The sequence below is a fragment of the Pyxicephalus adspersus genome, chromosome 2 (assembly GCF_032062135.1).
Source record: "Pyxicephalus adspersus chromosome 2, UCB_Pads_2.0, whole genome shotgun sequence".
Classification (NCBI taxonomy): domain Eukaryota; kingdom Metazoa; phylum Chordata; class Amphibia; order Anura; family Pyxicephalidae; genus Pyxicephalus; species Pyxicephalus adspersus.
The window spans coordinates 68,947,979-68,975,265 of NC_092859.1; the positions used below are offsets into that span (position 1 = coordinate 68,947,979).

Here is a 27,287-nt window from a genome sequence, read left to right on the forward strand (position 1 = left end):
TTCCATTTTTCTTTTCTGATTTTTCTATTGTAATATGATGTCCTAACTCATTGACCACTAAGAAGCTTGATTTTTTTCTAATTTAAATAATTACATTTTTGTTTTATTTGGATGAAACAGGCTGCTGGTATCTCTTTTGTGTTTTAATGATTATCGATGATTTTTTTCATATGTTTAAACAGCCGATGTTTGTGACACATTTTCTTTGAGGGAATAAGTGTGAACAGCATAGCTGTTATGTTGAGAACATTGATAATGCAGCAAGGAGCTAAAGAGAGAGAACACCTGGCTTTGACACCAGTTTTTCTTCTACAGTTTTTTTTTCATTTTAACATCATAGTACATACCGGTAATTTCAAGTGGCACCCAGATCCCCAGCAGTGTATTTCCTAGAGATATTGTGATAACATGGAGGCAGGGCATATCATCATTGATATTTTGGTGAGCCATTCTTTTTGTATATGCACCCTCACTAGTCAGTGAGTAATAATCTTTACATTTCTGGTTTAGCATTACAGTACTAAAACTACTTGAATCTCTGGGAATGCCTGATAGCTAGCTTCATGTTAATAATGATAGGAAGCACTCCTATTAAAATGTATGTTTTGCCAAAAACTGTTTTCCCAGTTTAATAAATAAAACTATTTGTTTTTTCTGCTATCTGGGCAGCATTAAAAAGATTTCCCCTCACTTCCTGTTTTGACAACATTTCACCAGACAGAAGATTTAAAACATTAGGAAACAAGGACACACATAAATTAGTCTACTAGATTGTAAGCTCATCGGGGCAGGGTCCTCTCCTCCTGTATCACTGTCTGTATTAGTCTGTCATTTGCAATCCCTATTTAATGTACAGCGCTGTATAATATGTTGGCGCTATATAAATCCTGTTTATTAATAATAATAATAATAATAATAATAATAATATTAGGGAGACAGTAGCCTTTCCCTACTGGTAGAGCTAAAGTGCTGGTAGTGAATGCTAGTTCAAAGAAATAGTTATCCTTAAAGGGCTAGCCTCCAGGCTTGTAGGGGCAGTGCTATGATCTGAGGTTGCTTCAGTTAGTCAGGTTTAGGTTCAACAAAGTTATGTGCACCAACAAAGAAATGATGGTCACCACAGAGAATCTTTGGGATGCGCTGGAGAAGAATTTACGCAGCGGTTGGCCTCCCAACATCAATACAAAAGGTAATGCAATTCTGGATAGAAATAAATGTTGTGACATTGCATATAGTTATTGAAATATCAGAGTGTGTAATTTTTTTTTTGGCTGAGCAGTGTATAACAATAATATATGTACTGTATATTAGGAATGAATTGCAATGCAAATATTTACAATGTGTTATGGTAACATTAAGTTAAGAGATATTGTTGCATGATGATAAAGAAACTATCTAAAAGCAGCTCTCCACAAAAAATAAACAGTTTGATGATATCACCATGCAAGAAAAGTTGGAATTATTCTGCTTGGCTTATATCTTAGAGTTAAAGTTCAAGCCAGTACATTCTGCTCCAGTGCATACATCAGTTATTAGAAGGGTTTCTACTGAACGCTGTATTTGCATGCAAGTCCTGAATCTTGGTATAGAAGTGTTAATGGTATCTGTCCTTGTTTAGTATGCACCATCAGCCACCTGCTCTCCAAGTATCCACCATCGAGGACACGAGACTGTACAGAAATGCATTCTCAATCATGTATAAAGACAAGCGCAGCCTATTTTGTGCCCCCAAATAGCAGAGATGGTACATTTTCATGTATACTCTATGCTTCTATTTTAACAAGTAGCTTTTCATGCTTTGATATATTAACCTGTAACTGCAGGCAGGTCTCACAGCAATTTCAATTTGTTAGCTTGCCTTAGCTAAAGAGAGCAGTGAAATAATGCAAATGGGTTAAAGGCTGTTTTATGCCAACTGAAAAAGTGAGCTCAGCTGTGTCTGTTTATTTTATGCAGTGGAAGACATGATGTCATCCAGTTCTTTCATCTGGGCCATCAAGGGCTTTTATCCCCCTTTAATTTCCTGTGGCCAGCAAAAAGCCTGTTGGACAGTGGTCTGACTGAGCTTTCAATTCAGTGGGCACCATTCCCTGGGTGCTAAAACAAAGGCATAGGCAAATGTTAGTGTAACATGCTTATGAAACAAAGCACAGTGCACTTGTTCTCTTCAGCCTGGAGTGCAGTAGCAAGTAGTCTGAGAAAATACTATTTGTTTTACAATGTTTCCTAGTGGTGTGTCATGTAATCATTTGCTTAGGGCAACATTTTCCTTGTGCTGTCAGCAAATGCATGTTTTTGTGCAATTACAATATATGTTAACCCAATCACTAAAAACATATACAGTTAGTTCCATAAATATTTGGACAGAGACAACTTTTTTTTCTAATTTTGGTTCTGTACATTACCACAATTAATTTTAAATGAAACAACTCAGATGCAATTGAACTGCAGACTTTCAGCTTTAATTAAGTGGGTGGAACAAAAAGATTGCATAAAAATGTGAGGAACTAAAGCCTTTTTTTACAAAATCACTTCATTTCAGGGGCTTGAAAGTAATTGGACAAATTAAAAAGCTGAAAATAAAATGTTCATTTCTAATACTTGGTTGAAAACCCTTTGCTGGCAATGATCTCCTGTAGTCTTGAACTCATGGACATCACTAGATGCTGGGTTTCCTCCTTTATAATGCTCTGCCAGGCCTTTACTGCAGCAGCTTTCAGTTGCTGTTTGTTTGTAGGCCTTCCTGTCCGAAGTTTAGTCTTCAACAAGTCAAATGCATGCTCAATTGGGTTCAGATCAGGTGACTGACTTGGCCATTCAGGAATATTCCACTTCTTTGCCTTAATAAACTCCTGGGTTGCTTTGGCTGTATGTTTTGGGTCATTGTCCATCTGTATTATGAAATGCCTCCCAATCAATGTGACTGCATTTAGCAGGATTTGAGCAGACAGTATGTCTCTGAACACCTCAGAATTTATTTGGCTGCTTCTGTCCTGTGTCACAGCATGGATAAACACTAGTGTCCCAGTGCCACTGGCAGCCATGCACGCCCAAGCCGTCACACTGCCTCCGCCATGTTTTACAGATGATGTGGTATGCTTTGGATCATGAGCTGTTCCACACCTTCTCCATACTTTTTTCCTGCTATCATTCTGGTAAAGGTTGATCTTGGTTTCATCTGTCAAAGAATGTTTTTCCAGAACTGTGCTGGCTTTTTTAGATGTTTTTGAGCAAAGTCTAATCTAGCCTTTCTATTCTTGAGGCTTATGAGTGTCTTGCACCTTGCAGTGCACCCTCTGTATTTACTTTCATGCAGTCTTCTCTTTATAGTAGACTTGGATATCGATAAGCCTACCTCCTAAAGAGTGTTGGTTAACTTGGTTGGCTGTAGTGAAGGGGTTTCTCTTCACCATGGAAATGATTCTGCGATCATCCACCACTGTTGTCTTCCATTGACGTCCAGGTCTTTTGGTGTTGCTGAGTTCACCAGTGCTTTGTTTCTTTCTCATGATGTACCAAACTGTACATTTTGCCACTCCTCATATTGTAGCAATTTCTCAGATGGGTTTTTTTCTGTTTTTGCAACTTAAGGATGGCTTTTTTCCCCTGCATGGAGAGCGCCATTGACCGCATGTTGTCTGTTCACAGCAAAATCTTCCACATACAAGCACCCCCCACTTAAATCAACTCCAGGCCTTTTATCTGCTTAATTGATAATGACATAAAGAAGGAATTGCCCACACCAGCCCATGAAACAGCCTTTGAGTCAATTGTCCAATTACTTTTGAGCCCCTGAAATGAAGTGATTGTGTAACAAAAAGCTTTAGTTCCTCAAATTTTTATGCAATCTTTTTGTTCCACCCACTTAATTAAAGCTGAAAGTCTGCTGTTCACTGCATCTGAGTTGTTTCATCTAAAATTAATTGTGGTAATGTACAGAACTAAAATTAGAAAAAAGTTGTCTGTCAAAATATTTATGGACCTAACTGTATGAGCTTGAATGTATTGCTGTCATTTATTGTGCAGCTTTCATTTATTCTGTTGATCCTTCATTAAGAATTTTTTTAAAAACTTGCTACTATATATTGACAACACACATGGGTTTCTAAAGAAGGCTTTTTTAGCCATTCTAAACCTTTTTAACATGGGGGAACCCTTAAAATAATTTTCAGGTCCTCAGAGAACCCCTTCTATTAAAACTACACTCACAGCTTGCAGTATATTAGCATGATGGTCAGTAGGAAGAATGCCTTGTACCTTGCCAGTGAGAAGAATGGCGCCCTTTCAGATAGCCAAATAGATTATCAGTGCAATTTAAGATAATCTGAGAGGTACAAATTGCTCATTTCTCAGGGTACCTCCAGGGTCCAACGATATTCTGGTTGGGAAACACTGCTCTTTTAATACATATTGGACTTAAGCTACATACACACAACAAATAACTGTTGCCCCAGTACTTTCATGTCTGTACAAGGCTTTCTATTCTTTAGTCCGTGTAGCACAAAGGTACCATTCTGCTTTTCTAGTATCTACAGGTTTATACTCACAATGCCACTATGTGTATCTTTAATTGAATAACAAAGCAATCACATGATTTTCAATGAGCCAGTGCAAAGTGCAGGTATTACCGTAGTACATTACGCATGTAATTGATATTAGCAGATCATTGTTTAAACACGTAAACTATGCTATTGACAGATACTGCCCCCTCGACCTCAACTTTACCATTTCTGCGTAAATGGTAAAGTGATCTTGACACCACATTCTCCCCAGAACAGCAGGATCGTCTCCTGTACACTGGTCATAAAGCCGCTCTCAGCAACTCTTACCAGGAACTAAACTACAAATTGCTCACGCAGTGGTACAGAGTGCCGACTGTGTTAGCCAAAATGTATCCGGGAGTAAATGATAGATGCTGGCGTTGTGAAGCGGCTGCTGGCAGCCTGTTTCATATATTCTGGGAGTACTCTAAGTTGCAATCTTTCTGGTCAGGGGTGGCGGCGGTTATTGAAGAATTGACAGAGGTAGATATACGTAACAGCCCAGAGCTAGCCCTTTTACATTTGAATGATTGGTCTAAAAAGAAATACCATGCTTCTTTACTCAAACATCTTTTAAATGCTGCTAAGATCTGTATTTCAGCCCTGTGGAAACAATCCTCTCCTCCCACCTTGTTACAATGGTTTAAAAGAGTAAATTACATTATGGCAATGGAAGACCCTATTACCAGCCGGGACGGTAGAACGGATAAATTCCGAAATACTTGGTTCTATTGGATACAGTATACCACTACTCAAGCGTACCTTTCAGTATACAGTGCGGCTGATAATGCCGACAATCTGTTTTGAATGCAGAGGATGTCATTGAATTATTGCTCTGTGTTCCCTACTGTGTTAAGTCTGGCCTTTATTCAATCTGGCCTGCAATGCCGTGCCCCTCCCCCTCTTCCTTTATTTTGCTTTCTATTTCTCTCTTTGGTTATTTTTGTTAATACTTTGAAAATTGCCTGTGCTCAGTCATTCTGCTTGTTTGTTCATATGTTTGTGATGCGGAAGATGATAACACAGTTAGTGATTTGTATGTTTTAATGTTTTATGCCAGTATCTATGACTGTTCACTGAATAAAAAATAAAATTATATAAACACGTAAACTACTCTTTGCACCACTTTAATGAATAAACCCTATGCAATACAGACTTTCCATCAATAAATTGCTCCCATTTTCCGAAGAAAGAAAATAGTATCAATCTATTACAGGAGAAGTAAAGCTACATACACACGGCAGATTTTTATCGCCCGATAATCGGCATCGGCCAATTATCGGGCGAAAATCTTCCGTGTGTACAGTCGGTGTCGTCCATCTTCCGGACGACCGACCTGCCGGATCCACGGACGATGGACGACAGCCGATTGTAATGAAAGTGAAGGGGAGAGCGCGCAGCAGGGTGCAGCTCCGTCTCTCTCCCCCCTCCCCTCTCCATAGAGCATGAACTGTGCTGTATGTACAGCATCATTCATGCATCTTGCACTCCCTTGTCATTGGAAAGGATCGTGAAAGATCCTTTCCAACGACAAAAATTGCAAGTGTGTACGCAGCTTTACTTCCCAACATGCTGGAATCACTCATCAAGTGTAAGATCAACATCTCCAGCAGGGTAAGCATGAAATGAGAAACATCCGCTTCTATGCCTGTGGTTTGCTACCGAACTGCCCAGCACATATTGGGAGTAAAACATTCAATAGTAAAAGGAAAAAATCTGTCCTGATTGATCTCCTTGATTACATTTTTACACTTACACTGCATGACTATCATATCAGGACAGGAAGACACGTTTGATACAGTAATATTCCTGCTTATGGAAAGAAAACATGGTGCTTCTAACTGTAGGATGCACGTGATCATCTTCCCTTGATAGTACACAGGTTTAGCAAGACAACCGCTAGGCCCCAACAGCTCACTTCCTGCACTTTTATCAATAGGCTTGAACATCAACTGTCCAAGGAAGTGGTCACCAATATGATCAGTAATGAGCTAGCAGACACAGATATGATTGAGAGTACAATAAATATAACACCCACTAGTTTTAATGGACAGCTTTGTTGTAGCTTAGTAGACAAGGCCCTGTTATCAGGGAGTCTGTCTGTAGACCCATAATTAGTTTCTGCTCAGGGAACGTCTTAAACTGTACGAGCTCTTCTATATCACTGTCAATAAATATTATAGATTTAGATGAACACATGTATGCATATTCTCTTAGGTTCAACAAGAAAACTGGTATGCTCTTCTTTTATTCCAGATATTTTTTTAACTATCACACTTGTCACTTTGTTGATACCCTGGAATTGCTGGGATATTTCTAAGATTTTAAAACATCCACTATAGGTTACTTACTGTTGTTCACATAAAGAAATTCTAAATGCTTCTAATGAGCAAGTTAGGGCTATACACACAAGCAAATCTGCTGCTAATCTTGCACTCCCCCCAACTGATTTGATATGCTATTGATTCGTCAATACTCCTAAAACACTACACATGTCAGAGGCTAATATTCTTATATGAAAAGTGACTGAAAGTCTGGATATACCTAATCATTCATACACTAAATTACTTCAGATCGATATTCATCCAATCCATCAACAACAGAATTAAACCACCAAAAATCAGTCTCCATCAATTGGCTGCTAAATTCCCTTTATATCTAATATAACATAGAAATCTGCTTAAAATTACAAATGTCTTGTGTTAGCCCCGCGATGGTCTGTAAAATCTATCAATAGAGGACTGGAGAGAACGAAGATAGATAACAAGCCAAATATAAGGCAGGTTAGACCTGTACTAGGATCAAGTGATCCCGGACAGCTCCCGGTGACTGGCACTGTCCCTACTACTCAAACCACAGGGCATTTCTCAGTGGGCCTCAGTGAGTGGTACTAAACTGTTCACTGGCACCCTTACTTCTATGGGGTGACAAGTATGGACAAGTATTACCTATGTAACTTCTTGTAGGTACAAGGTAGTCCCTGGGTTAAGGACATCCCACATACGGACAACTCCTAGATATGAACAGGGCCTTCCCTGCTCATTCGTGTGCAGGATGGAGGCTTGGAGGGGGTCAGTTTGCATGACTTGCAGAAGAAATCTTTTGCTAAACACAACTGAGGTTGTGGGTGATCTTAGGGACTGAGCTCTCTGCAACATCTTGTAACTCTTTAATGACCAAGACGAACGCTGCAGTTTCTTTTTGCATATCAAAGCACAGCTTGTTCCAGAAGTTAATGAATGTCTAGGCTCCATAGTTTTTTTTTTTTGCTTTGTTTGGGATTAGCTCACAGTGAGGACTTTATACAGTAACTGAGTAACTGACACCACGCTGCCTAATAATACGTTGAGACAAACATCTGTCCTAATTGCATTTATTAAAAAAATTGTACCTGTTCCGACTTACATACAAATTCATCAAACCTACAGTCCCTATCTCGTATTCACTAAACACAGCTCAAAACAGTAATATCCCGCAGTGCGTACAAGATATATACAGTCTTCTTAAAGAACCAATGTACCTTGAAACTAACATTGATTTGGTAAAAAGTGCAACAGAGCTGCAATTTTACAATAATTCAGCAAAAACAAAAAGCTTTTAATGGTATATTTATACCAGACCAGTTCAATCATTGTCAGGGTTTTAACTTTCCTAAAGAAAACCTGCTGTCATTTTGACCTGCATGGGCATAAGTTTTGTTGCTTCTTTCACCTAACCAGCTATAACATGTGCCAAGGAGCACACCAAAAAATGTACCTCTGATCTAAAATCCCTCTTGAAAACCAGTGTGGTTTCTGGTATGAACATGTCCCTAGGAATGTCTGTGACTACAACCTTATTGTTCTTTGGGTGCATTGAGATGTCTGAGATTTGAAGAGCGAGTTGAAGATTGTAATGGCTTTTCTTCTTGCTGGAGAGAAATCTAAACTTCACGCATTTCCCTTCATTCTGTGCTTTGCAAACCTCTTTTACGGCTTCTTGAATATTCCCCAACAGTTATGGGATGACCAATGATCACAAAGTTAGTTATCTACAAAAACAGGGCATGGTTTTCATGTGTCAGAGCTGTCTCAGCAGGTAATGTAAAATGAGACATTGTAAGTCAGTAATGGAAAAAGATCAGCTACATGGAGCGTACAGACAATACTGACTAGCCCTTTGCCTTGTGCCTACTGTTTTGGGCACAGCTTCCACAGCTCGGGTCCACTTTCAAAATGCCTTACTAATTTAGGTTCTAATGCCACCAAACCATTAGTGGCACACAGTTGTTGTTGTTTAGTTACACTGTCACTACAAGCTCCAAACAGATAAAGAGATGTGGCATCTTCCCACTGCATAAAACATTTACCAGGTTTTATAGGAGTAGAAAAAGTTGCTACATGGTTGTATAATGCCTACAATACAATGCCTAGAAACCCCCTCATTAAAATTTGCATTTCAGAAAAAACAAAACACCAAGACTATTTTAGAGTTAAAAGTTTTATTCATTCAACATCTCACATTACAAATATTTAAAAATTATATGCATACTGGTATAAATAGTCATTTGCAAACTATTTAATAACATTAATTTTTCACTAGCACTTCAACAAATGAACTCTTTAAAAAAGGAACTTGTGTTATATAACTTAATTAGAGTAGAACATACAAAAATATGAACTTAAAACGTGAAAATGACTTCAATAAAAAAATGAATTACCTTTATTTAAAATGCTATAATAAATACTACAACCTCCCCATACACAGTAAAAACTATGTGTAAATTCAGCCAAGTGGTACAATTAACTGACATATTTAAATAACTTTTCCTTCTGATAAATGAGCAATACACTGGAAAAAAGAAGATAACAATAGGGATTAGTAAAAACTAGACACCCACTTGTTAATAAGTTCACTTCCAAAAAAATATAACAAAGGAATCTGATGAAAATTATAAAAACTAATTATGCTTTCAAATTTAAAAATATAAAAAATAAAACAGTTGAATACAATATTGTCCCAATTCTTACAATGTTATCAATCACAGTAGCTTTAAACCCTGAATACCAGGAAGGGCCAGAGTCTGGAGTCTCGGGCTCCTCTGGGACACCAGAGGTAAAAAGAAGGTAACAAAATAACGCCGATGACCAAAACCTCTTTTTCCATTTTTTTAAAAAATAATCTCAGTTTTACATTAGTAGAAAGATTGATTTCTGATTTCTTTTCTTTACAAACACCAGCAAGAAAGAGGAGTACTAGAACAGTAGAAAACGACATCTTTTTTTATATATTTTAAATGCCTGCAATTAAAAACAATGAAGAATTACACTGCAAAGATCTTTCAAAAGTCAGAGATAAGTATTGCACATAACTTGAAGTTCAACTTGCCATAATTTATTATCACATTCAAGTTTTAAATCACCTTTTAAAAACAGAAGGTTTAATGCTTCAAAACAACTCAAAATAAAAAAAAAAATAAAAAAATAAACTTAAAAAGAAGGTGGGATTATCAAGTCTTTCCAACAGCATTTCTTATTAAATGCCAGTCATTCACTGCAAACTATTTTTTAACCTGCTTTATGCAGAGGTCTGTGTATGGAGAAGTATATACTAGGCCAAAGCATTGGGCAGTGAGGGTTTTCACCACTATTAAAATAATAAGCAATGCGTTTTTTTTTTTTTTGTTTTACAGTGCAGAAAATAGCCATATTAACACCCTGGGATGTGATGCTTGGACTGCTTTACAGCTGAAGTTAGCAGCACTGCACTCACAGCTACAAACCCTAGTTCTATAGAATGCAAGTTAGAGGAAACCAAAAAACTTGGCATGTGAAAAGACAAGGACTTAGGATATACATCACATGCTTCTTCCCAGCCAATAGATGAGGTGCCAACTATGGGCATGAAAGGCAAATCGATTATCTACTAGCATACATTATACTAAAGCCATGACTCCATAAAACGGCTATTCTGGGCAAAGAGTAAGTCCATGGTACTTTAAGCTCTGTAAAGTGTTATCAAGTCTGTAAACACGCTTTTCACACAATAACAACAAGTGAATATTAGTAGTAACAATTTGTTTTCTTTATATTAGTCATGCATACTAACATTATACATCTGGAACCAGGTATGGTTTTTTTTTTTGGTTTTTTTTTTTTTTTTTTTTTACTTCCCCCATTTAAACATTTTTTTCCTTAAAATCGCAGACATGTCTGCATCATAAACACCTAACATTAATTTTTGTTAATATGTAAAATGGCTAAACATTCACCAAAAAGTCTGCGACTGTGTATATATATAGATATATATATATATTTATAGATAGATATTTTAATTTCTTAAAAAATGAAACATATGAAGCAGAATACATTTAATTTGTTATTTTATATCTTTTTGTTATTTTCTATGCTACATTTTTGTTTAATTTTTTTCCAAGGGACTAAACAACGAGATTATATTGTCACGTTCATGCGGTTTCTATTCACTTTTTCGTAATTTTCTAGTTAAATTTGAAATGAAATATGCACCAAATGTTTGGTTTTTGGACTAGACTATTTGAAACCACGTGCTTTTTTTTTTGCTATTTTTGCAATTTTTTTTTTTGCTTTTTTGTTTTTTAATCTCTGCAGGTTCTGAAGTAGCATTACCAGTGCACCACATCCATCGCTCAAAATGTATGCAGAGCACTGAAATGTATAAAAAGCAGAATATAAGAAAATAAAAATTTATTAAAATTATTTATCTTAAAAAATGAAGTTATATGAAGATCTCTCCGTAATAAAAGTACAAAAAGCTACTCTTTGCAATATGAAAAATTGAGGTATTGCATAAAGAGATATCCCGCCAGTGAAAAGTGGGCCTAAATGCTCACTGCTGGAAACATAAGATATATAAAATTAGTGCATAACAAGTGTACAATATGTGCATGACAAAAATAAGTTAGCTACAAAATCGCTGTACCGAAATTCAGCAGGTCATGTACAAAGGGAAATAAAAAGAAAATATTTGTCAAGACTAGCTTCCAAACAGTGGTTTATTTATGGAGGGTTAACCTTTTCTCTGCTGAAGGGAGCAGCTTCAAAATTTTATCATCTTGCATCTTGTTTGAGTTTAGGCTTTTGGACTCCGGTAGGTCTGCAAGACACCACCGGACTCTGCTGTGCAAACTGCTGGCAGTGAAAAAGTTAAGTCTTTGCCACTGTTTACTGGTAGGAATGGCACTCTAGCACACCCCAAGCCACCTATAATCTCTTCCAATGTACAAAAGATTTAAAATAAACTATTGATCTGGAGCTGAGAAAATCTGTTGACTAAATATACAAGAGCACCCAGTGCGGGAATTCTATTGGACAGGGATAGATTTTATGAGTAGCTCCCTTACAAAGATTTATTAAAGCTCAACTCCAGACAAACTTTTCTTCTTAAAAAGAGGGGGCAAAGGAGATTTAGAACATCTGTAAGTTTTTTTTTTATATTGTTGTGTTTCCATTAAAAATATTTTCCTCCATAACAGAATGTCTCCAAGGGAGACACATACAGCAATAAAAAGATCAGAATGGTGCACCAGTAAACTGGGGAAAATGTAGAATATGTCCCTATTTAGAACATTTAGAACAGAGTCTTTTGTTACCTGTGTGGTTACTAGGACCTTACAAGAAGTGAGGGAGGCAGACAACAATATAAAAAACAACAGAGGTTCCAACCTCTCGGCACGCAACCTAAAATTGGAAAGTGTTGGTTGGAGTTGGGCTTTATTGTGTAGTACATATTTCCATTTCAACATATGTTCACATAACCCCTCTGTTGTTAAGAGTAATGAACATCAGGACAATAAGACAGCCACATTGTTTAGCAACGTTAACGCTGAGGGAAAAGGAGGAACGGTTTTCCTTTCTTCACAAAAGCAAAATACCTCAACATTCTACAACTTAAGCTGTCCTTCTGGAAGGTGAATTAGGGACTCTTCAAGAGTTAAGCAGCAGCACTAAAGCAAGTCTTTGGTTTTCACAACCTATGATGATGAAACAAGCACTAAAACAGTACAATCCACTCCATGAAACCAGCTAGATCTGCAGGATTTCAAGAGCTGGTTAATTATAGGAGCCAACACCCGCTTCTCTATGCTAACAGCTAGACTAAACCCAATTGGACTAAATTGCACTGTAAACTCTCATGACAGTCCTAAGAGCAAAAACAACAGACACCAAGAGTACACCCTCTGGTATTCATAATATATTGAAAAGTGCAGGTTTTAGTTAAGAGTAAACTGGTAGCGCATTGTTTTTTTTGTTTGTTTTTACGGGTGCCACCAATAATTTACCAAGGGAATGTGGAATATCACCATTACATGAGCTAATGAGTGCCTTTGGGAGCAATTGATTTTACAATTCCCAGTCACTAGGCACAATGTTGAATATTGGTTAAGCCCAAATAATAGCTTACTACAGTGCGTTTGGGTGAAAGACTCATTAGAATGAAAAAAATAAGGTTTATTTTGCAAGATAGAATTTAATTTTGTTGTCACAAATATTACTTGTTGGTTCTGCTGTTAATGCTAGCAATACACTTACATCTATTCCTTAATTTGTCCATTGCTTAAGGCTATAGAGGCTAATAACCACAAATGTGTGGTGGGTAGCAGCAGGTTAGTGTGCATTACACTTACAGTTTTGCACAATCAATGGAAATTAGGGAAAGTGTAGTTACTATACAATTTAAAAGTGTCATCCCACCCAAAACATACTGCCCCTTAATCTCACTGGAGGGCATAGCCATGTGTAGTAATTATTTCTTAGCTGTAGTTCTTAGTCCTTATGAGCCCTATTGGATTCATCCGTTTGTTTGCCATATGGAAAATGTGATAGAAATACTGCAGCAAGTGGTGTGAACTTCATTGTGAACAGGGGTGGGCATCACACTGCAGAAAATAGCAAGTGATACGCTTTATCAAACATGGTCATGACAGTATTATATTTGCTTCACTTTAAGAAAACCCAAAGGGGCATATTCATAAAGGTGTTACTTAACCTAACACTCACTGTGGGTGAAACTTTTGGGTGTGTGTTTCAAGTCAGCCAATACTTGAGGAACATTACCCTTCACTGCTTTATAAAATATGCCCCAAAGTAAAAAGTGTTTAAAAAATATACCAACCAGCAACTATATTAATCCTATACTCTAAACCTTACTCCAAATTTGTTGTTTACTAGGGACTGGCAAAATTGTTAACTGCTTGTGCAATCTGCCCACTGAAAGGTTAAGGCATCAAACGATTATCCAGCAGTATAAGCAGCTTAAAGTCTTCGGTGCCAAAGAGCTTGAAAACTAGGTACTGGAAGTTTCAAAGCCAAATTCTGTTCTAGATGGGTTTTATCGAGCAAAGTATCGTATATCGAATGACTAACAATAGATTCAATGTTCATAATTTGCTGCTCATCTCATTGACATCCAACTACCGTGTGCAAAGCAAATCAGAATATTTTGACAGACGGCTTTACCGAGCAGTTTCCCCAAATTTCCTCATTGCTCATTATACAGATTACACTCATCTAGATACAATTTCTCCACACTGCCCAAGACAGACAGACAGACAACGCAGGTGTGTAAAGTGACTTTATGCTGAAGGAAGCCCTTCTTCAGCCCTTTATTTGCCAAAGGGTCATAATACATCTGCAAGTTTTAATCCTGCAACTGTTGTGTGCTGCCATTCTACTCTAAAGGTACCCATAAAACTGGCTTCTGGTCACTTATGTAACAATCAGACCCTTGTCTGATAAGCTTTTATTCAAGGGCCACACTCATCTAATCATGTTCCGCCAGGACCTAGCCAAGATTTTTCAACTTTCTTCAAGGCTTCCGCGCTCATGTGTAACACATATCTTTACTGCATACAGATTGTTGAATGAAATTATTTATACTGTGAAAAAGACTGATTGCATGTGTGGGTACCTTAAAGGGTCAGTTTACCCAAAAATAATTTTTATGTCAAAGGTGTGTTGAGTCACCCAAAAAGAATATCTGTCCTCCAACACCACAAAGTGAGAAATCACTTTTATCACAATAGCCACCACTCTAGCATGCAATCAATGTTACAATCCAGTGGGTGACTCAAGCCACATAAACTCAGCCAAAACCACTCTGGGGACTGACCCTTAAGGACAGTAAAGGGAGTACTGAAACAGTAATGGGCTCCTTTTACAGTCCAGAATTGTAAACCAATAATCAAAACATCTAATGCCATCTTTGAGGTATCTTCCACATGTCCGGTGATAAACTGGAGAACAGAAGCTGGCATCTGATGTTGGGTTCAGTGAGTTCAGATTATAGATATAAATTAGTCATCAAAAATAAAAATCTATACATTTGTTCTTTTGGACAATTCTGCCTTCTGTAACTGAACCTTTTTACTTATTTGAGCTTTGGTAGGCTTTTTCTTTTATTTTTGGGGGTGGGAGGGTGGGTTATAACTGACATTGTTGTATTCATATTTTTTAGTTTTTTTTTTTTATTTCAGTGAAAAAATAAATAAGTGCACTCCCCTCAGTAGTAACTTCACTCAACATGTACATTCTTAACAAGCTTAAATGCAAAAAGTTTACTGTTAAAATAGTTTAGATTCAGCCAGTTCACTTCAAGATCCAACAAGAACAATAAAAACAAAAACAAAGCTTGGGTAATTTTTAAGATATCTGCTATTGCCTAAAGTGCGTCACCATATTTCTCTGTACTTTCAACAAATCGTATTATAAGGAAGGCCAGTGAGTTAATAAAAAATGTAAATTGCAGGTTGAAGCACAATTTAATGTGACGAAGGGGAGTTTCTTTTTTTTTTCCCCAGTGGCCACATTGTTGGTTTTCAGAAGCATATAGTTAGTCACAACCGACAATGGGATTTTATTAGAAAAGCAATGAGAATTCCAATGCCAGTTGTTCAAAACTGTAGGCCTCTGTGGAAATGAAAACAAGGAATTCAATCTCCTTTATGGCATAACTGATTCATCAACAACCCATTCTGGCATCATCAAACCTACAAATGTGATGGTTTGACTTTCGTGCCTTACAATATATTTGTGAAACATGTCAAGGACGATGATATCACTATAACCTTGTAAAATCACAGATAATCTGTACTTACAAAGCTAAATAAAATTATGTTTACGCACGCTGTTTGTAGGTTTTTTAGCAACAGGCAACAGCTAACTTTTTAAAACAAAAAAAAAAAGTTAAAAAATAAGATTAAAAAAAAAAAAAAAACCTTAAATAAATGGGAAATAAAAAAAATCTCCCCCAAGTAAAAAATAAGCTGTCTCAAACAGACCAAATAGTGTTATTGTGGTTGTATGGTTACATTTATAGTATTTTTCCAATACATTTTAATAATTTAATTAAAATAAAAAATACTATGGTTTTCTTTTTTCCTTGCTTAATATATTTTTAACCATTTGAAGCTCTTTTTTTTGACAAAATAAAAAAATACATTAATAATATTAAATTGTTGCAGTCTCCCTGCTCCCTTGGTTTTCAATGAGGACAGCATTAAACTGGCATGCATCAGAGTGATATTGTTAGGAACAACAAAGGCGTTTCAGTACAGTTCTCAATGACACAAGACTCTACAAAATACCTATGGTGTAGGTCATTCTTTCATTATACTATTGTTAAAATACAGACTACAACAAGAGGACATGCTTTCCTAAAGATGGAAGGAGGGAGGGAGATTAAGAGAACAGAAGAGTGCACTTATTTGGATCCTTGGGAAGGAAGTTAAGTAAATGGGACACTCAATTCCAACGGAATGAAATATGCCTTGGGCGATCACCTCCCTCCTTCACCAGCGGCTTGTGGAACTCCCGCCCTGCACGGGAGTGGATAGCAGCCCAGCAATATTCACAGTAATACTGCAGACAGGTAACGTTAGCACAGAAGAATGGAGCAAACTTGCCACTGCAGCGAGCTCCTTGACACTCATCACACAACTGATCGTCCAAGACATATGGCTTCACTTCCACCTGCATGAATAGAAAAGATGAGGGGATTTGGAATGAAAAGAAGATTCATAAAATAACTAAAAAAAGTTGAGGACAGTGCATCAAATAAATAATTTCCATCTTGGGTTTGTGATGAAAAGATGAATCAGTGGTAATATTTTTCACTTCTCAAAAAGGCCAGCAGAGTGCTATCTAAACTCAAACCTTTATGTCCACTTGCAGCGGTCAGGCCCTTTTAACGTGAACCAATGGTTCTCTTGTAAAATTACATCCACTAGAATAACCCTCAGCATCCAATGTTTCCTGGTGTGGCAGATACCTGCATTCCGTGATGTGCAATGCAACTCCCCCCATTGGCCTCTTTGTTACTACTGTTTCCTTCAAAGGGACCACAGTGAGCGTTCAGTCAATCAACTTAACTTACTTTGTACATTCGGAAGATATAAATGCAGAAAGCCTGGATGATTCCCATAAGACTTTGAGAAAAAAATCAATTTTATGATGGGGGTATCCTTTTGAAAGGTTATGCATATCCAGCACTGGATTACCAATTACACTTCCAATTATACCTTCCTTTAGAAGTGCTCCTTACCACTGTTTATGGAGCTATATATTCTCCTGATTGAGAAATGCTTAAAAAGGTCACATTTAGACACATACTTTTCCTATTTTCAACCTTGTTTTTAGTTTACCAATCCTAGCTTTTCTGACATACAGACACCATGTTCAAAGTCAGTCTAAGCCCTTTGATTACAATTATAGATTTTCTTATGCCAGCCTTGCCCTTTGTAACACTCAACATCTTTCCACTTCTTTTTTCACCTTTTCATGCAATGCTATATTTTGCTTAATACCTTCATAGTTCAAGCACTAAAAACATAAGTAATTCATATAAGCATGTCAGTCTCTGGTTTGCCGCAGTTGCAGTAAATCATCAAAATTGTTTTCTAATCCTCAACGAGATAACAAAGATAAGTATATTTAGATCCCACAGGCTGAGGGTGAATGCGGCAGCTTAAAAAAAAAAAAAAAAAAAAAAAAAAAAAAAAAACCTGCTGCACAGGGCACATTGAGGCCAGAAGACATCAATCATTTTGACTGATGAATTTTCTACTTTTCTGAATGTAAAACAAACCATAGGTGAAAACCTGTATGAAGAAAACCCAACATTTTCCAGATTTACAGGTGTAAAAAGTTTTTAAAAGAACCAAAAACTCACCCGCTTATCAATCTCTCCATGCTGCAGCTGAACAAAGCGGGCACTGATAGCAGCTATATAACTTTGTTGATTGGAAAAGGCAACACGCCCCGCTCCTTTTGGGTATTTCAACTCAGGGTCTGTGTCTATGCCAGCATAGCATACTCCTCCATAAAGACGATCCATTATCATAGCCAACTCCACTGTAACAAAAAGAACCAAAACACATAAACTACCTCATATGTGCTTAATTGAAATAATTTAGTTTGCAAAAGCAATGTGTAAGAAAAGGCATATGGACAGTCAGTGGATCAAAGGCAATAAGGATAGCAGTAGCACTGAGATGCAACAGGAATAGTGTTTTATGGAAACACAAACACACACACACACACAATCAGCTCTTGGCCTCAACAATGCTTGGTGGTCAGGTCATGTTGTCCTTGTGATTTCCCATCATGTAAGATGGTTTGTGCCTATTAAACATAAAAGTTACAGACATTCTTAAAAAAAAAAATAAATAAAAAAAAAATAAAAAAAGCCCTACGTCAGTAGATAAGAGTAGTCCACACTGTCCAACTTTGTTACATGCCTCTAAGAAACGGACATTGATCTGTGAAGTTAACTGGATCAATTTCCTCCTTTAATTAATTATAGAGCTTTGGAAAGAAAATACCCTAATGAAATATTTAAATAGAGTTCAGTGCATGGCTACATAGGTTAAATCCTTTGAAGTGTCAGACTGTGCAGGGATCAGTTACTTGATTGCACATACAACCTTGACTCTGCAAAAGGGTAGACCAAGGAAAGTATGCATCAGTTAAGCTATGCATGAAGAGATCTTATCATCTCATCAGATCTTTCCATCATCTCAGCAAGCGTCAACATCTGTTTGATCATCTGTCTGGGGAAGCCAGCTACTAGCGGCTTGATACACACGTGCAATAATTATTGTTAGAAAAGGAACGATTAATGAGCGATCAACGATTATTCACGATTATTTTGAACAATCATATAGTGCACGATTCTGTACATGCTGTAACGATACAATCGTTCAAATATAATCTACCAATAATGTACACACACTAGATACGATCATTTGAACGATGCAAGAAGTGACGAGTACCAGACAAAGTGTAGCGCTGAACCATCCACGATCACTGAACGACCGTACACAAAATACGTAGTGAACAATCGTCGCCAAATTAGATCCGCCGGCACGGTCCTTTGTTTCCAACGACATTCCTAATTCAATAACCAGTCGTTGTGCACTTTTTTTGTTAACGATTATCGGACGATCCGTCGTTAATCGTTTGTCTCAAACGACAATTATTGCACGTGTGTATATAGCTTTAATGACTGACACTAAAGTGCATTCAAATGATATTTTAATACAGTCAATATGTCATAATATAATCTTTATTTATTCAAAACAAAAACACTAATAGAAAAAAACAAAAACAAAAAACAAACATACCAGCTCTTAGAGGCCTGGGGACACCACCAACAAATATAGTCTTCCTTGGGTCAAGAGGCTGTGAGCCATCCATCACAAAGTCACTGTCACTGAGATTCCAAGGGCGTATTTGAACCTGTTAGTAAAGTAGTAAAACTCCATAAACTCAACAAAGAAAACATTGTTTTAGGATGTTGATGCTGCATTTGAAATCTGAACATGCACAGTTAGGGCCTATATATGAAGACTGTAAAATAGGATGCAGTCCAGTTTCAAGTAGACCTTGCTAGAAACATGCCTAAAGCTGCACATGTAGTTTTTAAAGTAAGATTATAAATATTGACACAGAACTAAGATTCAGGGCACACACCATTGGAGTTTTTTCTTTCAGTCAGCAGGATCCCAGGACACAATCACAACAAACTAAGATTGTTTACTTGGAATGTTCCAACCATTTTACAGGTCTTAATCAAAATAGTATAAAGTGTGACAAATAAGATAAACATCAACAAATCAAAATTCACTTGGCTGCTCGGGCATGCACAGAAGGAGCAGCCAAGAGCCTCCTGGGATGTGACACGTAGGTAACACAGGATTCCCTGCGCTCCAATTCATTTTCAATCGGCTAGGGTGCTGCACTTAAAAAAAAAAAAAAAAAAAAAAACTAACAGAATTTTTACTTTAAATAAAAGGGTTGTCCACCCTTTTATGTAAAGTGAAAATTCTGAGTTTAGGTACGCTTTAAAGTATATCTAAAACCAAAAATATTTTGGTCTAAGACTTTTTTTTTTTTGTCCTCTGTGTCCCAATAGGGATATTTCTCTTTATTTTCGGTCCTATAGACAAAATAAGCAATAAGAAGAAAGCTTTCAATACACTTGCTGACTTTCAATTCCAGTGACAAGGTACAAAGAATTAAGTATTCCCAGAGATTACAAAAACAGCAATAAAACATGATATGAATTGAAAAGTTCTGGTGTCAGATGCACTTTAACGCGTGCTCAGCCTAGGTCATTGTTACCACAGTGTAAGGAAAAAGGGTTTTTAATCTGTTTGGAGTCCACAGATGGAACAGCCAAACACCCTTCTGGCACAAGCAGCCTGGTGTACTACAGTGTCATGTATGTATGTATATATATATATATATATATATATATATATATACTCACTGCACAATAAGTTTCTCTGTATTTGCAGAAGAGGAAGCCGGAAGCTAAAAAAACATTAACGAGCAACAGAGAATTCTCTAACACCTGAGGTGGATGTGAGCTTTAAGTACAGCCCAATCAGACGATAGGGCACCCTAATCATATTCCATTCTCTAAATTCCTATTTTTTCCATGAGATTTTAAAGGTCTGTAGCTGAAGTACCGAACTTTATTACTAATAATATGTATTAGGATATGAGTATATTGCATACAAAATAAAGACATGCATTCCTGATATTTTCTTCTATATTACACAGTAAGCATTACAGCTAATAAGCCCATCACAAGCAGAACATGGAAAATACTTTGAAGGTTTGTCTTGCTGTGAAATGAAGAGGATCTTGTGAAGTGTACTTGAAGCTGTCAAGCACAGTACAAAGCAGGAAGTTCCACCCAGTTAAAGCTTTCAAGTTCTCAGGTAAACACTGGAGGTGTTTAAAATGAACATTTCTTTAGTGAGCTCAGCCATTTAGGTGATACTTCGACTTCAAACTCTGCTAGTACAAGTGACTACAAAGAGAAAAGATGACACTCTGGAGAATGAATACTCACAGGCTTGTCTTTAATGGTAGGGCTCGACACACAGAGATAGAGCTTACTATCCTCTTCAATGCAAGCATCGATCAGAGCCTGCACAGAGCTTTCGTCTTGAAACAGTAGAAATGCATAGCCTGGATTTAAGGGAAATAATAATAACTTTACCTCCATCAATAAATCGGTATATACATTATTGCACATTTACCCTAGTAAAGTCTTCTATTGTTAAATGTGTACCTTGTCTTTAATTGCCTGCTTTCAACAAGAAAAAAATTATTTCTTTTAGGTATTTACCACCCTCAAAGCAGAGCTGTTACAAACCTGTGCAATTCAATCTGAAGATATAAGGAAGTAAATTGCATAAAATTTTAAATTTTTCTGCAAAGCAGAAATTGGCTATTCGGATCAATAACTATATACAAAAAAATATTGACCATCATCACTGACAAATAGGAAGGAGCGTGACATAGGTCTAAGTTGAACTCTAACAGGAAAATTGTCAGAATTGCATTTCATTTCAACAATCTATATCTTTGGATCTACTAATCATATTCTCATATACTAATAAATAATGACACTCATATTGTAGTTTGTACTAATAGAAACCACCATGTCTGCTTTTTTTCTGTATATGTTCAGATAGAATAGGTCAGGTTTCTCAAATTTACATTGACAAACATTGTTAAACTTACAGAGTTCTATTAAATGTAAAGAAATGAGATCTAGACAATGAGCACCATGTTTAACTTACCTTTGGAAGTATTCAGAAGGAGAAAGATAGAGAGGAAAGTACTTGTGTTTATTTTATTGTGTATAGAATCTAGGTAGTCCTATTCCCAACATAGTACTCCTAGTCTATGTATATAATTGAGGCAGAATAATTGAAAAAACTTTAAATTAGCAATACAATAGATCTAATAAGAGTACTTATGTTGGAAATAGGACTACCTAGATTATATGAACAATAAACACAAGTTAATCTTATAAATGCCTCAAAAGCCTACTTTCCTCTTTATCTTTCTCCTGAATATTCAACAAAAGTAAATGAGGATTTAGGCTAGACAGGAACCTATTCTTATCCTTAAATAAAAAATATTTCCAAAACAAGCCTATCCTGTAACACTCCTTTTACCTTTGGGAGGAAAGTAAGATTTACTTTCTGCTTTATGTGGCCAATCAACGATCAAAGGGCCAAACCGACGAAAACTAGCAGTGATTTCATCTGAAAAAAAAAAAAACATATAAATACAATAAACATTATGAAATAAGTATATGTTCTTTAGGCTAAAAATGAACATAGCTGTATTCTGTTAGCAACACTCAGCCTTAGAAACATACACAAACATACATTCTTTTAATTATAGCTTATTTTACATAATGATTTCTACCTTCCAAAATGTACCATGTGGTCAAAGGTAATAATATTATTAATAAACAGGATTTATATAGAGGCAACATATTACGCAGTGCTGTACACTAAGTAGGAGTAGCAAATGACAGACAGTTACAGACACAGGAGGAGGGGAGGACCCTGCCTAGAAGAGCTTACAATCTAAGAGGTGGGGGAAGTCTCACACAATAGGAGGGGAGATATATAGTGATGGGAAGTAGATAGGGTTTTAAGAGACAGAAGAAGACAGGGAGGCAAGTCTGAAAAAAATGGGTTTTCAGTGCTCTTTTAAATGAGCAGAAGATAGGAGCAAGTGGGATATGTACCTATGTACTCTACCTATTTATGCCAGCTCAAAGTAAATCCAATGGCAACCCCTACCTTTATAACCTAGGCTAAGAGTGGGTGTTTTTTTTTATTATTATTTAACCTGTTGCTTGGATTGCAAAAAATATTAAAATATAGGAGAAGCTTGGGCTGGATTAGCCTCAGCAAGAAATTTGACCTAGCAGTTAACATGCACTTGCATCTAAACTATGGACACACATTTACATTTTCCTAACAAGTATTTAAAGAGCTTTAATACAAACCAATCCCTGACAAAAATGATAAGCTTTCAGTAAACCTACATTTTTTTACTAGTTTCTTAAAAATGCTGAGGAAAATAGAATATGTTAAAAAAAAAAACTCCAGGTGCATGGATTTTTGTGGGTTTTGATGTATAAACAAAAGGCTTTATCTCCTGAGGTGTACATTAAAATTGCTTCAAGTCAACACTTTTAAATTTTAAATAGTAGGAGGGTAAACTTCCACTTTGTCTCTCAATAGTCCTATTCATCAGACAATATCTATTTCCGATCAGTTTCTTAATTCATTTACAGTACACAGTGCTAAACCTGCCAACCCCCTTCCTCTTGTGATTTCACAGGCTGTCAGTCACTCCCCATTCAGAGATGGAAAGGAAACGAAATTACACAAATGAAGAATTTACCATACAACACCTGCAAGGACGGTCAGCTTTTGCAAAGGCAGACAGTTTTTTGCATGCAATATATAGTAGTTTTTCACTAGTATTGGATCATATTCCGGTAAGTCTGGGAAAATATCTCACTATGACTGGTAGTGACTGATGGTCTAAGTAATCACACAAGAGGGAGAGGGACAGGGTCAGAGCTGACTCCTTTGAGAAACACAGACATGCAGACTTCAGGTCAGTTCATGAATAGTTTTCAATATTCCATCAATATATTTATTTAGGACATATATACATGGTCAAAAGGAATATTTATTATTTGTTATGGCATATTTCACTACATTGTTATAAAGTTAATCCCTATGCAACTATGTTATGTTTACCAGCTCAGTAAGTAATAATGCTTACATAGCAATACGTAACCTTCTACAAATAGAAACCATTATTGGGACCCTTTGCCTCTCCCCTAAAGCTGTGTGTTTGTTCTGGTGGTGAGAGACAGACAGTGAGTTCACACAGTGAGGATTTTGGCAGTGAGGAGGGCAAAAAGGTCTATTTACCATGGCTAAATATGCATGTAATGCACGTCTATTAGACTAAATACTGAGATGTTGGTATATGAACTTTTGTAATTACAAACATATTAACATACTGTATATCAAAACAATTTTTTCATTTGTGTTACACTCCCATCATGCTGGCAATTTCTAAATATACATTTTTCCCTAGTAAGCAGTACTAAAGTTTAAAGAGTGACATAAAGATTGATTACAATCATCTCACTAAACAACAGAAATGGAGAACTATTTTAAACAAGCTCCTTTGTTTCATGGTTGCCTTGCCAGCGTTTCATTTTCTCCCTCCCGAGATATGGGAATTCCATTAACGCAGGCAAATTAGATTTTGAAATCTCCAGATACTTTAATGAAGCCTTTCTTGCCATTCTGTCTAACCTGCTAATCAGGTAGAGGGAACACAGCCTTTGGTATTACATACACACAATAGTCATTCTAGCATTTGCTTTTAGTAACGAAGGTGGCTGTGATGTTCATGCTGCTTCACCGTGGGGAAAAATAAAGAGAAGATTTTTGGTGTTTAATCAAATTAACAACCACTGTAAAATTTGTAATAGGTATTTTTCCACAGACTCAAAATTCCTTTCAAAAGGATTTAGTTCAGTAACTAAAATACATTGTACAGACACAACAAAATATTCAGTTTTAGAGAGACCTGCGATTGGTCCATTGAGTATAACACACCAGGTTTGCCTTTAGGTGTATGTATAATCCTTACAATGAACATTTCCTATTTGCTGCATTCTAGTCAGTTAAACAGGCCATGTCACTAAACGTGTCCTGTGTTATCCCAAGAAATCTGATAGGCTTTCTTAGTTTTTATCTTGGACAACAGAAAAATTAATGTCCATGCCGTGAAGCATAGATATAGAGAGTGGGAGAGTTTTCAGTAGTTTTACAAAATCAACAACTGGGCAGGGCTGAGGACATTGGCACCACAAAACTGGAAGATCAAGTCAAGTCATGGCACTATAAACTGAGTAATCTATGTGAGTTGACTTCTGAAAATAGTGAAAAAAAAACAAAAAAAAGTAATTTATTTAAAATCAAAAAAACTGATGAATGTTTGTAGAGGAGGTCTCACCTTCATCTATGTCAGGTGGCAGGCCACCAACAAATACTTTACGAGAATATCGCTCCACCCTTTCCCCGTTCTGGTGTGGAAAACAGTGAGGAGACCCCAAACCACTGTGCAAAGTTTGATCACTTCGACCATCATCTAAAAATCCATCTTCCATTGGAAAAAGAGAAGATTGACCTACAAAACATAAAATGTAAAAGTTTATTAAATAGAAACCTAATGAGAATATCTGCATGCAGTAATCAATCATTTAGACTCCACGTAGCACAATAACAGATTCATGTTAAATGTCTATCCCACAGAATCAGAGTCACACAAACCGTGGGTGAATAAAAAGCTGACTAGTTGACTAGAAAACAAATTCTTCATTTCCACGTTGTTTACACAGTTCAGACAGATTCACTGGTGTTCCTGAAAACAGTTAGACATACTAAATGGTCTTCCTTTTATACAAAATAACAGTTTGCAGTATGAACTGTCATACACAAGTAGTAACAACCAATCAGATTAAAATTGCTCTGAAAGTATGAAAGCCTGGATTTATTACGTTGTTTTACATTCCATAAGAAATTCTTCTGTTGACTTTTCACGTATCTACATATGCATAAATTAGCATGTATGATCCAAGTCACTGCATGCATTTTACATGCCTCAACAATGACTTTTTATTTGTTGAAGTGTTGTGTTTAGTGTGTAGCACATAATAATCATAAATCACAGTGTATGGGAATTTAAAAAAAATGCAATCACCTGAATTGGTTTTTGTTTATTTAAAAGCAGTGTCATCACGTGGAGGAGACATGGAGACAGAGGCATAAGATCTAAATCGCTATACCACATGCTGTAGACACAACCAGTTAAGAAATTTAGCTCCCGTCCATTGTGTCATAATCTAGCTAAATGAATTGTTATTGTAACAGTTTTTTTTAATAGTCTTCATACTATAATAAAACAAAAACTAGAAAAAATAAAAGGGTATAACTTATACACCACTATGATACTCTGTGGTGGACCAAAACATTGAGGGAACATTCTCACCTGTGTGCTAGAAGTGCAGAGTGTATGAGAATTTTGTCAGCCTCATGTCTTGTATAATAACAGGCAGTAATGAGTCTAATGCATATGGGTATGGTTTGATTGAAGACTAAATATTTACAAACGACAGGAAGAGATATCGGTTTCCAAGTAGGTCTATTAAATCAGTGCTAAGAATATAAACATCTTTGCTGATAACATAATAGGATTAACCAAGCAGCATTACTAGTTCACTACTACATGAAAGTGTTAGACTATGGAATGGCCCACAACCTAAAAAATGCTTACAGTAGAACACATCCCTGGTTATCCAGCTGTTATGGTGACCCACTGCTTTAATATTTTGCCAACACACGTGCAGATATCATTGTTTCTCATTAACATATCTGTCCCAAATCAGGAACACCATATTAATGCAAGAGGGTAATTAAGCATTTAAACCAGCATTTTTTGGAGGGGAGGCTCCCTTATAGACTCCAGATGCTCACATCATCACCATGATCGAACAACTATAGGTTACCCCAAGCTCTTACATTGTGTATGACCTTCAAAACAATGTTTCCCTCTGCTGACCCTGGCCATGCATGAGCAGTAAAATTCCATATAAATGAATGACTTTCTCGAGAAGCTCAGGTTCTAGCCCCACTCTTCCTTATGGAATAGTACTGTAGATGGAAAAAAAACTGTATTTGGGTCCAAAGACATAAACTTTGCATTACCTGAGGTCATCATATAGGATCTGTGATTTACAGTGGTCTCCAACCTTTTGGACCTCAGGAACCACTAAATTTAAGGACTTCAGACAGCACATGCCAGAGAGTTGTGTGTCACTCAAAGGGGAAGAGTAACGTCATGATGCCAGAACCCAGCCACTCTCCCATCACAGGTCTGACCTTCTCTGGACACAAACCGCCCACTCCTCTGAGCCTGCAATGCATACTGGAGACATGGGCTGCGGCTCTGGCTGGTGCTTCCCACAGGGACCTTATCCTGACCTCGCTGGGGGGAGCACCGGCCAGAGCCGTGGACCACCAGTTGGGGACCGCTGATATACAATAATACTCCTACAGAGGGTGATGGGGATTATATAAAATATAATAATACATATTTACAAAGGGCACATGGCAGCAATTTCAAGTATCTCACTGACATGCTATAAAATAGATAAAATTAAATTGGATGGAAATTGGGGCTTCATGGCAACATTTGCCTTTCAAGTATTTATTTAGATCCAATTTCTAGGGAACACTGAATTCTCACCCTACATACAGTCCACAGAAAAACAAGTGTGGAAAAGAACCCCTTAGTAGCCAGAAGAACAACCATGTCA

General features: G+C 36.8%; 1 protein-coding gene across 3 annotated transcripts in view; it reads right to left on the reverse strand.

Moving 5' to 3' along the window:
- Positions 1-9,004: 9,004 nt before the first annotated feature.
- Positions 9,005-27,287, reverse strand: part of CPEB4 (cytoplasmic polyadenylation element binding protein 4) — a 47,114-nt gene continuing 28,831 nt past the window's right edge. For all 3 annotated transcript variants that reach the window (XM_072400939.1, XM_072400940.1, XM_072400941.1), the window contains 6 exons: positions 24,926-25,099; positions 22,036-22,125; positions 20,919-21,037; positions 19,180-19,294; positions 17,727-17,908; positions 9,005-16,528 (listed from right to left, as the gene is read on the reverse strand). In XM_072400939.1, the coding sequence (XP_072257040.1) occupies positions 16,301-16,528; positions 17,727-17,908; positions 19,180-19,294; positions 20,919-21,037; positions 22,036-22,125; positions 24,926-25,099 (908 nt within the window). In that variant the 3' untranslated portion in view covers positions 9,005-16,300. The remainder of the gene's footprint in view (positions 16,529-17,726; positions 17,909-19,179; positions 19,295-20,918; positions 21,038-22,035; positions 22,126-24,925; positions 25,100-27,287) is intronic.